Source organism: Corvus hawaiiensis, chromosome 2 (genome assembly GCF_020740725.1).
Source record: "Corvus hawaiiensis isolate bCorHaw1 chromosome 2, bCorHaw1.pri.cur, whole genome shotgun sequence".
Taxonomy (NCBI): Eukaryota; Metazoa; Chordata; class Aves; order Passeriformes; family Corvidae; genus Corvus; species Corvus hawaiiensis.
Genome location: NC_063214.1, coordinates 47550666 through 47565011, shown reverse-complemented (window position 1 = coordinate 47565011; position 14346 = coordinate 47550666). Strand labels below are relative to the sequence as shown.

Genomic DNA, 14346 nt, shown 5'->3' with positions numbered 1-14346 from the left:
AACAGAAGAAATCAGTCCCTCCTGTTATTGTACAAGCTAGGAAGGAATCTGCCTCTTTTCCCTTTCCTATAATAAGCTGCCAACTTGTTTAATCCTGTGCAGTCACATTTGCTTCAGGGGAGCCATAAGCTGAGCTTTATCCCCCTTGGAGTGACCTCGCACACGGGAGCACCTTGCCCCAGAGTTGGTCCTGCCGACAGCCCTGAGCTGCTTGCAGAGTCTGATACCACTCACAAGCAGCAAACAGGGTGAAAACCTGACTCTGATCTGCTGTAGAAGTGCAGATAAATATGAACAAACAAAGCACTTTCTAGTTTAGACAAAAATCTCATTTTTTTCAGACATCAGCAATGGAACAGAAGTCTGTCTCTGGTTGGTGATAATATTGACCACAATGATGAGCAGCAAGGGTCTCATAGCTTCCTGCAAAGTAGTGTCTGCAAAGTAGTGTCTGGCTGAGGGCACTGTCAGATGCAAAGCTTTGAATTAGATAGACCACTCTCCTTTTCCCACACCACAGTGTTTACACATTTAAATGACTTGGCTGAAACTTGCACAGGTCCTGGAAGGTCATGCAGAAAGTTAGTGCTTAGCAGTGGCAGCACAGTATTTCTGAGGGGATGTTTTCCAAAATGAGAGCCCCAGATCACAGCTTTGCTGTGCAGTTTGGCGTGATCTGGGGGGGTGAGCCTTGACTTGTGTTTGATTTCTGGCATTTTTTAGGACTAAAGGTTTTCAGCTGTGGCAAAAATGGCAAAACTACATTTTAGTGGCACTGGACAATAAAATATATTTATGAGAAATCCTTTTTGCCTTTTAAATTTTTTTAGGACATGCTTTCCCTCCTTTACCAAGAGGGGCCTTCCACCAAGGGTATTTTCAGACGCTCTGGAAGTGCAAAAACCTTCAAAGAGCTAAAGGAGAAGCTTGATTCAGGTGCTGAAGTGGACCTGGCCTGTGAATCCATATTTGTGACAGCATCTTTGTTTAAGGTATGTGAAGAATGTTTCTGTCTCCCATTTTGGGTGAGAGCAGCACAGATCCTGTGCACAGCCAAGGAGGGCTTTTCTCCAGCAACAAGAATGTGCTGGCACATTAACCTTGTGAGGATCTCCAAAGGAGGCTACCACTGAATTAGGATGAGGAAGAGGAGTAGCCAGCTTGTTTTGCTGACAGCTTTCCTGAGGTCTCTGTTACAGCCTGGTGCTGTTACTCTCTTTATCTCTGCATATGCAATACTAAAGGGCATGTTTGCAGACCTATCTCCTTACACATCAGTATTACCCTACGCTGCAGAGCCTAGTGAGTTTATAGTGTTGCCATCAATATTTGGATTATTTTTTTCATGCATTATCTTTTGTTACAGTCTTGCATGTCAAAACCAATGTTCCTTGTGCAAAAAAAGCATCATAGCTTCCCTCATCCTAGGTTTTTGGGAAGCTAGGATTTGGTCTTCTTCCTAAACTGCAACAGTTTCCCTGCCAATTGTGTTAGGAAAGAGGACTAGCAAGACTATCAGTGACTAGTTTAGGTATTCCGTTGATTAGGGGAGGGAAGGAAGGGATGCCTTGGAGTGCTTATGGTCTGGAGGTATTTGAGCTTGTCAGCTAAGGAGAAGAAACAGGGACTACAGATGAAATTAAGCGATAAGTAAAGACAAACGTTATGCAACATCAAAATAACTGGTCTCACTGCAGATTTTTTAGTTCAGCAACATCAGATGAAGCATAGAAATACCTCTGTTTTGTCAAAAAAGGGTAGGGAAAGGCAGGAAAAGATTCACTTTAAGCATAATCTAAAGTGTCTCTATCTCAGATGATATTCTTCTGGTTTTGGTTGCTGTGTGTAATGATATGGTTGCCAGTGAGTGCTGTCCCATGGGCACATCCTCTTGTATCTGTGTATCTTATTCCTGCTCCCTCACATGCCCCAGAACAGCTGCTCATGTGTTTTGTTCTTCTTTTCTCTTGATAAGGATTTTCTTCGCAACATTCCAGGCAGTATTTTATCATCCCAGCTGTGTGATAAGTGGGTCTCTGTGCTGGATCAAGGAAATAATGAAGAGAAGATAAAGAGCATCCAAAGGTAGTTACTTATATTCTCTACATTCTTTTCCTATAAATGTATATCCCAGAATACAGAATCATAAATATTCAACTTAAAATTTTTTAAAATAGATGCTAAAAATATATTTGTATATGACAGAACATTGAAGCTTACATATGTACTTAAGTGATTGTCTGTATGAGACAATTTTCTGACTCTCTTTTGTCCTGCTTTTCTGCCTTTTGTGGACACCAGTAAATACATTAAATATCCTTTCATGAAAAGAACAAAAGCAACTTGTATTATTTGTAAATATGATGTCCAAAACCTGAATTTCTGTCTGATACAAAATCCAAAACTACCTGTGGGGAACTTTGGAGTCCTGGGTGAAAGGGAAGCTGAAATCAGTTCTTCACATATTTTCCCTCATTCATCTCAAATTTTAGTGACCATTTTGAAGCCAAGATGGAATTGTGAATGAAATGCTGGAGCATAGTGACAAGGGAAGCCTCCAGCCTTGCAGGTGATACCAAACAGAAAGTAGGCAAAGTCTGTGTCACAGGAAATGGAGCTTTGTGCAGTAGCTGACTCCAGGAGTATTTACACACATACTTAAGGCAACTAGATGGCATGGACAGACTGAAGTGTTTGGGGAAGTGAGTGGTGAATTATCAGGCAACTTAGATGAAGTACAGTTTCATGTCATACATTTTACTTGGCAGAGCATAATTTTGTGTTACAGTGTTTTCTGCTATTCCAGAACACTGTTTAGAGACACAGTGAGGGAAACAGCTGAACAAGAACACCTCTTTTACATCCTCCCTGGTTTAATTAGTGGACAGTGTTACCCTGTTGCTGCATTTCCATTATCTTGACTTGTGTGTATCTATGGAAAGTGGTCACTAATGTGAAGAATTCTGGTTTTATATGTTTTCAGGTTAATAGAGCATCTCCCCAGAGCTAATGTTTTTCTCTTACGTTACATCTTTGGAGTACTGCATGGAATAGAAATGCGATCTGAAGAGAACCAGATGAATGCCTTTAATCTGGCTGTGTGCATTGCACCTAGTCTGCTCTGGCCTCCTGTATCCTCCACTCCTGATATAGAAAGTGAATTTATTAAAAAGGTAAGAAACACTTTGGTGTAGTAGAAAACCATACCAACTTTCATCCCACTCAACCAGGCTGTTGGTTACAAACATGAGAACAGTCAGTACCTCTTCAGATCAGGACTTGTCCTCTTGTCAGGGCTCCAGCAACATTCATCAGTCCATTCTCATTTTCTGTCTGGAAGAAGGGAAGAGAGGTCATAAAGCAATGCCCAGTGTATCAGCAAAATGCCTCTCTCATCAAGATCTCTGGTTGTGGTGACCTCAGAACAGGACAGAGTAGAATGGAAAAGATGTACACAAGGATGTATACCAGGACAGTTTTATCTGGGCCCAGGAGACTGAGAGAGAAGTTCTTGGCTGCCCTCATGGATGACAGTGTGCTCCTGTTCCTCATCTGTATGGTGAGCTTGCTCTGAGTTGAATAATAGAAGATCTGACATCTCTCTCCCATTGCTTGGTTGCAGATTTCTAGTCTGGTACAGTTCCTCATTGAGAATTGCTGCAGGATTTTTGGAGATGAAATTACCTCCCTCTTTGGAGAAATACTGATGACATGCAAGAGAGAGAACAGCTCAGGTAATACAGATTGATGTTTTGATCCCTTTAAGACAGCTAAACTCAGGCAGGCAAAAGATTGGTATATTCCATGGAAGCATGCTGTTCATTCTTCATGTGTTGTTCCCAGATACTGCTGTTCTCTTTCCTCTGCCCAAAGAATTGCTCATAATCACTGATTCAGCTTACCATAGACCTCGACCATATCACAAAATGCTTTCACAAGTCATCTGAACCACTATGGTTGAAAAAGGAGGGAGGGGAAACAAAGAAAATAAAAAAAGAAAAAATCTAGAGAAGGTTTCCTCTCAAAACTAGAATTTTTGCATTAGCCTGTGTTTTCCCAAAATATCAGGAAGTCGGTGATCAACAATGGTCATAATACAGCTGTCATCCCATTATATTTGGGTTGAAAGTGTCTATTCTTCACTACCAAAAGAGAGAGATCTCCAGAGTTTCAATGGGGCATCCAGATTTTGCTGCTAGCACAGAAAAATTGTGGAACTGGTAACTGAAAATGTTTGGCAGACTAGTTTACAGAGCTTTCCAGATTATCATTAATGCTTTTTTTCTCTCCAACCCTCTGATTTTGACTTTGTAAGGAGTTTTGTGTCTCTCTTTAAAGTATTTCTAAAGCAGAATTTTTGTAAAATAAATTTTGTCACAGGTGGCCTGTACTGAAAGTGGTAATGGCACTTGTGTCGGCATGTCTGACTGACTCAGTGTGGCTGTTTCAAACTCCTCGTGCTCTGCCTCCAGTGAGATTGGGTGAAATCCAGTGAAATTTGGCCTGCCCCTCCTCAGGAGTGAAGCACATGGGATCTGCTGTGCTGGGATGTGCTGGCAGTGAGAGCTCAGACCCATGACAGGTTACAGCAGCTGAATGAGTTTTCAGGCAGGCACTGAGGCGTGGTGGCTGCCCATGCATGAACTGTGTCTGCTGCAAATGTGAGATAAGACAGCTTAGCCTAAGCCAGAGCAAAAGAGATTTAATGTAATTCCAATTAATGCAGATACAGGATAGGGCTCAGGTGTACACTGCTCAGTGCAAATGAGGTGTCTGTTTAAACTGAGACTAAAACTTCACAGTGTTGCTCTTAAAAATATTGTATTTTCTGCAAAAAGCAGAGGTAAGAAGTATGCCCTGTTTTCTTCATTTGTCTGAAAGAAGGAAAGAAAGGTTAAATGTTGCTTTCGATATCCAATAATGAAAAGAAAAATAAAATAAATTACCAACTCAGTATATGTATGTATGTAAATTATTGGTTACAGCTGGATTGTCTACTATCCACTTAAAAAAACCAAAACAAACCAAAAACACAACAAAAACCCCCTAACCCTTATTTGTGCCATTATCCTGTATTTCTTGACTGAGCTATAGCTTAGTACTCACTTCAGCTTCTCTAGTTCAAAATTAAGACAGTAATTTTTTATGAAATTATTAGTATTTCTGCTTGAAGAATCTTTAAAGGGCAAATGCTCCTGAAAGTAAAGGATACTTGCCAGAAAAAAAGAAAAAAAAGCTGCTTTTCAAGAGTGTGGTTCAGTCACTGATGTGTTAACACTTGATTTGTCCTTGTAGATGTTGCTTCTCTCCATCAGAATGACTCTTCCTATGACAGCCTGGAAAATGAGGCGAATGATGAAGCTGACTCTTCCTCCAGTGACTGGATTAAAACCCGTGATCAGGATAACAGGAGCAGGGAGTCTGTCTTCACTCTGAGCGATGGCGATTCGGAGCAGACAGAGGTGGATGAAGTCCAAAGCCGAACCAAACTGAAGCAGTTGGCAATTTCTGCTGACATGCATCTGAAGTTTTCCTCGCAAGAAAACTCCAACGAGTCTCACTACTCCAGTGGTTTCCCCTCAGCAGCTACCTCGGATGCTCCCAAGACTGTGAGGAGGCACCGGCGCTCCTCCGAGCCTGCAGTTGGCCTCCAGACCTGCAGTTCCGCGCGCACCGATGCCGGGCTTGAGAAGGCAGCGCGCAAAGCCAGCTGTGACTTTGTCCTTTCTCACGAAGACGAAGAGTGTCTCTGCCAACGCCGCTCATTGCAGGTGGAAAGGCAAAAGCTCAGCAATCAGAGCTTGGTTGTAGGGATTAATGTTGGTAAAAGTGACAACACAAACCAAAATGTTGAAAGGAAAGACCTGTCCCATTGTCTTCTGCCTCCAACGCCTGAAGGATTAAATCTTTGCTCAGGATTTAGCTCTTTCAGTCAGTCTTCTTCTGGGACATCTCCATCTGTGTCATCAATTTGCTCCCTGGACAGTGCTTTCTCCCAGTTTTCAGACCAGGCTCTGTTTACCCTAAGTGAAACCTCCTGCCCTTTCGATAGCACTTTTCAGTTGCTAAAGAAACACGAAGACGCTGCTGCTCCTGTGGCTGATGACTGTTTGCTTACAGCCACCAAGGTGCCACCATCTCCACAACCTACTGACACTGGGGCTGAGGGGGGCTTGGTGGGGGCCAGCACCAGGTCAGCACCCCTGAAACCTACTGATGGAGTCGATGGCAGTTTCATTAAGCCTGACCTTCAGCCATTGCCTCTGAAAGTCACTGGAAGAGACAGACTTCATGATCAAAGAGGAGGTCTAGAAAAGCATTACAGCAATCCAAAGTTTGAAGAGACCGACCAAAGCTTTTTGCAGAGGAATCTTAATGCTTAAAATAAACACCATAAAGAAAATGCCTTTGGTGTTGATGTGTGTTCATTTTAAGTTTAACATCCAGGTTGTTCAAATTTAATTGAGCAGTCCCTGGACTCACAGGTTTTCTTTCTTTTAGGAAACCGTCTGAGTAATGTTCCAATATAAAGCTTTGCAAGAATATTGTAAGAATAATAAAAATTGCTGAAAAGCAAGCAAATAGAAATCTCCTGAAAATTTGGAAGGGACCAGGAGGTAGCTAAGGCCAGTGTCCTGTTCCCTGACCCTGCCAGGGCAGCGGGCTGCCTGCTGGGCCTCTCTCCTTGACCACTCGAGTGTTGAGCCTTGCAGATGTGAGTCCCAGTCCTTTGTGCTTTTGATGTAGCGTGCAAAGTCAGAATAGCTTCCATAACTGTGGTATTATACTACTGTTCTGAACTGATAAATATTACCTTCATTGTCCTCCAGGGAGTGTGTTGTTTTCTGTATGTTTATACAGTATGTTCGATAGGTGTAGTTATTTCTTTCACACTGCAAAAGAAAGCAAAAGTAAGCCCGAAAATATGTAAAGGGAAATGCTGAATCTTGTAACTAACACCTTGCAACTCTGTGTTTCATTTATTGTGCTTTGTTGGCTGTTCTGTTCATGTTTAAGTTGTGAATAGTTTCTTAACATTGCTGTAAATGGCATTATGTATTATTGCAAGCAGAACACAAGAAATTTTATTATGCAACATCTAAAACATAGAATCACAGAATGGATTGGGTTGGAAAGGACCTTAAAGATCATCCATTTCCAACCCCCCTACCAGGGCAGGGATACTAGACCAGGTTGCTCAGAGCCCCATTCAACCTGGCCTTGAATGATTCCAGGGGTGGGGCATCCGTAACTTCTTGGGGCAACCTGTTTTAGTGCTTTACCACTCTGTGAGTAAAAAATTTCTTCCTAATCTCTAATCTAATCTGCTCTCAGTTTAAAAACTTGCCCCTTGTCCTGCCGCTACCTGCCCATATAAAAAGTCATCTCCCTTCTTTTTATAAGCCCCCTTAAGGTACTGGAAGGCCAAAGTGAGGTCCTCCTGAAGCCTCTTCTTCTCCAGGCTTAACAATCCCAACTCTCTCAGCATTCCCTCACAGAAGAGTTTTTCCATTCCTCTAATGTTCTTTATGGTCCTTCTCTGGATTCGCTCCAACAGCTCCATGTCCTCCCTGTGCTGGGACCCCAGAGCTGGATGCAGCCCTGCAGGTGGGGTCTCACCAGAGCAGAGCAGAGGGGCAGAATCCCCTCCCTGGCCCTGCTGCCCCACGCTGCTTTGGATGCAGCCCAGGACACCTCTGGCTTTCTGGGCTGTGAGGGCACATGGCTGGGTCATGTCCAGCCTCTCCCCCAGCAGTACTACAAGTCCTTCTGCACATGGCTGCTCTCAAAGAGTTCTTCTCCCAGTCTGTACCTGTATCTGGGATTGTCCTGGCCCAGGGCAAGGTGCAGCACCTTGCACTTAGACCTGTTGAACCTCCTGAGGTTCTCATGGGCCCACTTCTCGAGTTTGTCCAGGTCCCTGTGGGTGGCATCCCGTCATTCTGTTGTGTCAACTGCACCTCTCAGCAACCTGTCACCTACAAACCTGCTGAGGGTGCGCCCGGTTTCGCTGTCTGTGTCATACATCATATAATATATTAGAGTAATGCATTATCTAAATGCTTTGTATAATATATCCTGCTAAATTTTGCTATTATATATGTTCTGAAAAAAATGTGTATTTTTGTACTTGCAAAAAACTGCTGCTAATTTTACAAGTTCTGTTTTGTTGTTACGGCACTGGTATTGATGTGTATGCATTCAATGCTATATATTAAATATTATTTGTTATGTCATAAATTCAGTTTATATTCTGTGTAATTTTTTTTGTGTCAGTTCTACAAGCTATTGCTGAAGCAAAAGTCCCAATGATGCCACTGCAAATCCTGTGTAAGAAAGAACTGAAGCATTTTTCCTCCACTTGGGGTGGCATCATTCCTACTGCATGCCATCATCCTGTTGACTTTTGTAAATTCTCGTAATTCTCAAGCAAGAATTTGTACCCTTTTTCTCTTCATCTAGTGGTAGGAGGATGTTTTCAGCTAATGGGATTCAGTCAACAATATGGAGGTGAAGAGAGACCTCGTGGGATAATACATATTAGGATTGGGAGCAAGGAAAGGAGGGGAGTAAACCAATGAATGAGAGAAAGATTTATTCTTTATTATTAGCAGGGGTATAGAGAAAGCAAGAACGACATGGCTACACTAAACACATCTGAGTGTGTGTGTGCATGCATGCAATGCTTCTGAAATGTCATTGATTCATTCCTTAGCTTTCTGTTTCCAAGAGCCCTGCCCCACTGCAGTTAATAGTGGCCAGTACTGGAGTTTCAGGTCCTGCTCTGCTTAACTCTGCTCTCCTAAAGGTGCTGCTGCTCCTAAGTCACTCTCATTTCTGAAACACGTAAACAGCGTCCAGTGCACTCGGCTGTTTCCAAGTGTTATCAGCACAACAGGCTTTTAGCTCTTTATGAAACAGAATATCCATTCATAAAGCAGATTTGGAGGAGGGGGGAAAGTCTGTTAACAAAGTTATAAATAACCTTACTTGAAAATACAGAATCAGGGAGTTACTATTTTGGGCTCTAATCCTGCAAATGTATCTGTAAGCAGAGCTGTGTTTGTGGAGACCCATGTAATGCAGTAAACCATCATGCACTTAGAACAATACTCAAATGTATAATGTATGCAGGCTCTGATTTGACTGCAATTTGTTCTTCCTTCTTGTATTCAGCTATTTTAATGAAAAGAGTGGTATGCAGAATCTGATCTGTAAGTCACCTTCCAAAGGTAAATACTTTGTGTGCGTTTTGAGACCTGTCATCTAACAGCTCTACATATACACCTCCTTCAAAACAAACAGAAAAAGACTGATTGACATGATGCTATTTTGAAATAAAACAGCTACTCTGCATTTCCATTTCTTTTCAAAATGGTAAAAAGCATATTGCCATGCTGCCAAGATTACATTGAGCAGCAAATACTGATTCATTGCATCAATAATAAAGCTTTAGAAAATCGCTAGTCTCTGCAATATAAATTTTCTGTCCTGCAAATGGTATCTTCCAACAAGTCATCTATCTCTGCTGTCTGAAGAAAGAGTGTATCAAAGTGTGCTTCGATGTGAAGTGAGTTATGTGTCTGCTTTTGAGCTGTAGCTAATGCTAGAGTGCTTTCAGCTTTAAATGTGTGGCAAACAAGCGGGATGTAGACCCAGCACAATTTGAAATGCACTTCTGTCTTACAAGATACACACCCTGCTGCTGCACAAAGCATGGTCTGTGACAATCATAAAAAAGAGGGCTAATGGGGAAGATCACTGTCTGCAATGCCTCAGTGAAAGAATTAAATGCTGGTAAGATCCAAAGTGGATTGTACTGCACCTTTTCAGAGTGCCAGATGCAACTCTGAACGCTCTAGTAAGCATCCCCCGGCTCTGGCATGGGCTCTTCCATGGCTGCAGGTGGATCTCTGCCTCCCCGTGGTCCTCCTGGGGCTGCAGGGGCACAGCTGCCTCACCATGGTCTGCACCAGGGGCTGCAGAGGAATCTCAGCTCCAGCACCTGGAGCACCTCCTGCTCCTCCTCTGCACCCACCTGGGTGTCTGCAGGGCTCTCCCTCTCACATTTTCACTCCTCTCTCCAACTGCCATTGTGCATTTTTTCACCCTTCTTAACCCTGTTATCCGAGCTGCTGGGCTCAGCTGTGACCAGCACTGGGACCATCTTGGAGCGGGCTGGCATTGGCTTTGTTGGACACAGGGAAGCTTCTGGCAGCATTTCACACACACCCACTGACACACACACTCTTCGTAGCCCCATGCTACCAAAACCCTGCCACACAAACCCAATACATTCTGTGAGAAGGTGGTGGAGTAGGAGTGGCGCCAAGTGCTGAGCCCCCTCTTCTGCCCTGGCTGCAGCTGCACGTCCCCCACATGTCCACTCACTGTGGGTCACCAGCTGCCTGTCTCCATAAACTAGGGTGGCTGCCTTGGAGGAGCTGCTCAAGTTTCTGTGACAAATGGTAGGTGAGATGTTCCCCAAATGCCTACTTCTTTCGTGAAGCCCCAAAACCTCCCCGAAAAACCATACAATAAAAGGATGACTGAGTTAGGGAAGAAACAGTGGCTGTGGCTTCTCATCCACTGCTGCCAAGGACACAAAATGAAACAAACTGACAAATTGCCTCACTACTTGGACTTTCTGTCCCACTGTTCTCCTTGTTAATGAGCATCCTGCCTCTGTTTCACAAGTGCTAGCCATCATTCCCTTCAGAGATTAATATAATGTAAATTTAGAGCAATTTGTTCTCAGCTTGCATTGAAAGATTTTGTATTTTTTGAGCCCTAATAAAGGTCCCCTGTGCCTGAAATGTCATTACTTGTTTTTTTGAGTTTGTTGGGTTGTTTTGGTTTGGGGGTTTTTTGGGACTTTTCCATTCTTCTTCATCAATCTCATAAATGCTATTGCTTCATCCCTGCAAGTTTCATCTCTCCAGCACAGCACAGCCCAATTCAGGAAGTGGGAAGACATGTACCATCTAATCCTTGTTTAAACAAGTTTGTAGAGTTCAAGCAAAATAGATTAAAGGTCCAGGAAATGAAGCATGACCTTTAAACTGAAGGTGTCTCTCTATCCAAAACTCCAGATCACTGGATTTCTGTTAATAGCTGCTGTTTCACACCCTTTTTTGTTCTGGGACATATGTGGTGCCAGGACCTGGTGGTTGACATCTCATTTGCAGCTCTGCTCCTGATGTGCTCTATGACATTTGGCAAATTTATTTGCCTCCTCTGCTGCCTGTTTTGCGCCATTTGTCTTTTCTCTAAGTATCCTGGTTTGCTGGGTCAGGGTGGTGGCTGGTGTTTCCTCCCATCCTAAACATAGCTGTCCATCCACGCACAGCCAGATATGGGGGACTGGGAGGTGGCTGCTGCTTTTGGGGCCCACATGCAGAAGTGCAATCACACACGTACACGTGGTGAGGCTGCCATAACCCATGCAGACAGACTTGCTTCACGTATTGTAGATCAGCCTGTGCATCTACAAAACATCCAAAACAGTCTCACTGAGTTGGGCCTATCAACTTCCTCTCATTTTTGTCCATAAAAGCACTGGGGAATGGGGTAATTCAGGCTGGAAGGGGCCTCAGGAGTTCTCTGGTTCAACCTCTTGCCATGGGCTTGCACATTCATGTAGAATCATAGAATCATAGAATTGTTTAGGTTGGAAAAGACCTCTAAGATCATCAAGTCCACCACTAAACCAAGCACTACATCTACACATCTTTTATGTACTTCCAGGGATGGTGATACCAACACTTCCCTGGACAGGCTGTTTCAGTGCTGGACAACCCTGTATGTTTTCCTAACACCCAGTCTAAAACTCCCCTGGTGCAACTTGAGGCTGTTTCCTCTTGTCCTATTTTTATTCGAGGGGAGAGGCCAACCCCCACCTGGCTACAGCCTCTTTTCAGGCAGCTGTAGAGAGGGATAAGGTCTCCCCGAGCCTCCTTTTCTCCAGGCTAAACACCCCCAGCTCCCTCAGCTGCTCCTCACAGGACTTGTGCTCCAGACCCTTCCCCAGCTCCGCTGCCCTTCTCTGGACACGCTCCAGCCCCTCAATGTCTTTCTGGCAGTGAGGGGCCCAGAACTGAACACAGGATTGGAGGTGTGGCCTCAGCAGTGCCGAGTACAGGGGGACGGTCACTGCCCTGGTCCTGCTGGCCACACCACTGCTGATCCAGGCCAGGATGCCATTGGCCTTCTTGGCCACCTGGGCACAGCTGGATCATGTTCAGCTGCTGTTGACCAGCACCCCCAGGTCCTTTTCCACCAGGCAGCTTTCCAGCCACTGCCCCCCAGCCTGTAGCGCTGCCTGAGGTTGGTGTGACCCCAGTGCAGGACCTGGCACTTGGCCTCGTTGAACCTCACACAATTGGCCCTGGCCCTTTGATCCAGCCTGCCCAGATCCCTCTGCAGGGCCTTCCTGCCCTCCAGCAGATCAACACTCCCACTCAGCTTGGTGTCATCTGCGAATTGACTGAGGGGGCTCTCGATTCCCTCACCCAGATCATTGATAAAGATATTAAACAGAGCTGGCTGTAAAACTGATCCCTTGGGAACACCACTTGTGACTGGTCACCACCTGGCTTTATCTCTATTCCCCTCCACTCTCTGGGCCCACACATCCAGCCAGTTTTTCACTCAGCAAAGAGTTCACCTGTCCAAGCCATGAGCAGACTGTTTGCTCCAGGAGAATGCTTCAGGAGACAGTGTTGAAGGCTTGTATCAAAGACATGCAGCTCATGTCCAGATGAGGGACAGCAATGTTCATCACAGCTGGAGTCATTTAGTTAAGAGCAGCTGACTCAGACAAATAAATAAATCTGTTAAATAATCTGTTTTGGAACAGATTATGATCACAGAATATACTAAGTTGGAAGAGACCCACGAGAACCAAGAGTCCAGTTCTTGGCCCTGCACAGCACCATCCCCCAGAGTCACACCATGTGCCCAAGAATACTGATGACAATTTCTTAAATAACCCAGAAAATGTCTAAGAAACCAGCAAAAGCTGTAGTCTTACACCCAATCTTCACATTATCCCAAAAAACTTACGTATCAGGAGCAGAGACTATGCCACATTTTCCCTCAGTATTTAGCATCTCCCCATATCCTGTGTTCAGAATACCTGAACATGCCTAAGGAGATAGCCTCAGTCCAGACACCACTGGACATCCTCAAGCACTCACATCTGGAGGAAGACCCAAGGCACCAGCTGCACTGGGGGCTTTTCCCTCTCCAGGGTCTGATGTGGGAAGCGGCTGAGCAAGGGGCTGCGGCTGCATCGAGCCTCACCTTTGGCATTTGTGCGAGGCCACTTCCCCATGGAAGAGTCCTTCACTCCTGCCAAGTGTAAGAGGCACTGGAGCATGATGTCTGCTGGCTGAGCAGAGACCCACATCAACATCAGGGGAAGGGAGCCAGCTCTCTCTTTCACAGACGTGCTTGCATGATTTCACTTGCTCCCAAGATTAGTTGCCAATGTCTCTGTATTGAGGCCACTGTCAAGCTAAACTAATTGACCCACTGGTGCCCAAAGGGGAAGATTCTTTGGTTAAAGGTGTTGAATATTTCTGTTAGGGCATGGTTGCCACACAAGACCTAAAGGTTTTGGACATCATTTGTGTTTTATAAATATGTACAATGCAGTCTGTAATGATTTTTCCTTGATAGTAGCTTTGCTAGAGGCCCTATTTTGTTGGTTTCATTGCAGCTTCACTGCAAATGTCAGCAGTTCCTCGAGGACAAGTACTCGGTAGCTGCTGCCAGTTGCATTAAGTTAAATATTTCAGAATTTAGCCATTCTGTGACCCTGCATGGGAGAGGTGTTTTCAGAACAGAAATTATTTCTCTGCACTTGATTCTCATGTCACAAACTATTTCCATCAATATGCTACAAATCTGCTCTCAGGCTCAGCAGTATTTCTGATATGACCATTGAAGGCAAGGCTCTCCTCCTCCTCCTTCTCCTCCCCCTGGCTTGGAAGAGTTTCCACAGGGTTCCCTGCTGCCCTGGAGGCTGGCACGGGCAGGGGGGCTGGGTGGTCTGCTGGCCAGGGAGGGAAGGGATGGGAATGTGCTGCCAGTGTGCACAGCTGAGGCTACACCATCCCAGATGAGCGTTTAGACAACGAGCCCTGACAGTAAGGGCTGATGAAGACAGAGTGACCTGTGGAGAGTGACCCACTGGTGACTGAAGCTTGGACTCCAGAGGATCCCTACAGGAATCAAAGGGCAATGCTGGTTGCAGGATCCCAATCACCCCCACTCGCACCAAGGGAGCCCCATCCCATTCTCTTGGACTGTCAGAGGAGAGTGGTCAGCTCAGGGTTCCTG

The 14346-nt window shown here is 44.7% G+C and overlaps 1 protein-coding gene across 4 annotated transcripts in view; it reads left to right on the top strand.

The window, feature by feature from the left end:
* ARHGAP20 (Rho GTPase activating protein 20) overlaps positions 1-8241 on the top strand; it is a 61968-nt gene extending 53727 nt beyond the window's left edge. For all 4 annotated transcript variants that reach the window (XM_048294773.1, XM_048294775.1, XM_048294774.1 and 1 more), the window contains 5 exons: positions 831-992; positions 1976-2085; positions 2984-3173; positions 3623-3734; positions 5296-8241. In XM_048294773.1, the coding sequence (XP_048150730.1) occupies positions 831-992; positions 1976-2085; positions 2984-3173; positions 3623-3734; positions 5296-6383 (1662 nt within the window). In that variant the 3' untranslated portion in view covers positions 6384-8241. The remainder of the gene's footprint in view (positions 1-830; positions 993-1975; positions 2086-2983; positions 3174-3622; positions 3735-5295) is intronic.
* The last annotated feature ends 6105 nt before the right edge of the window (positions 8242-14346 follow it).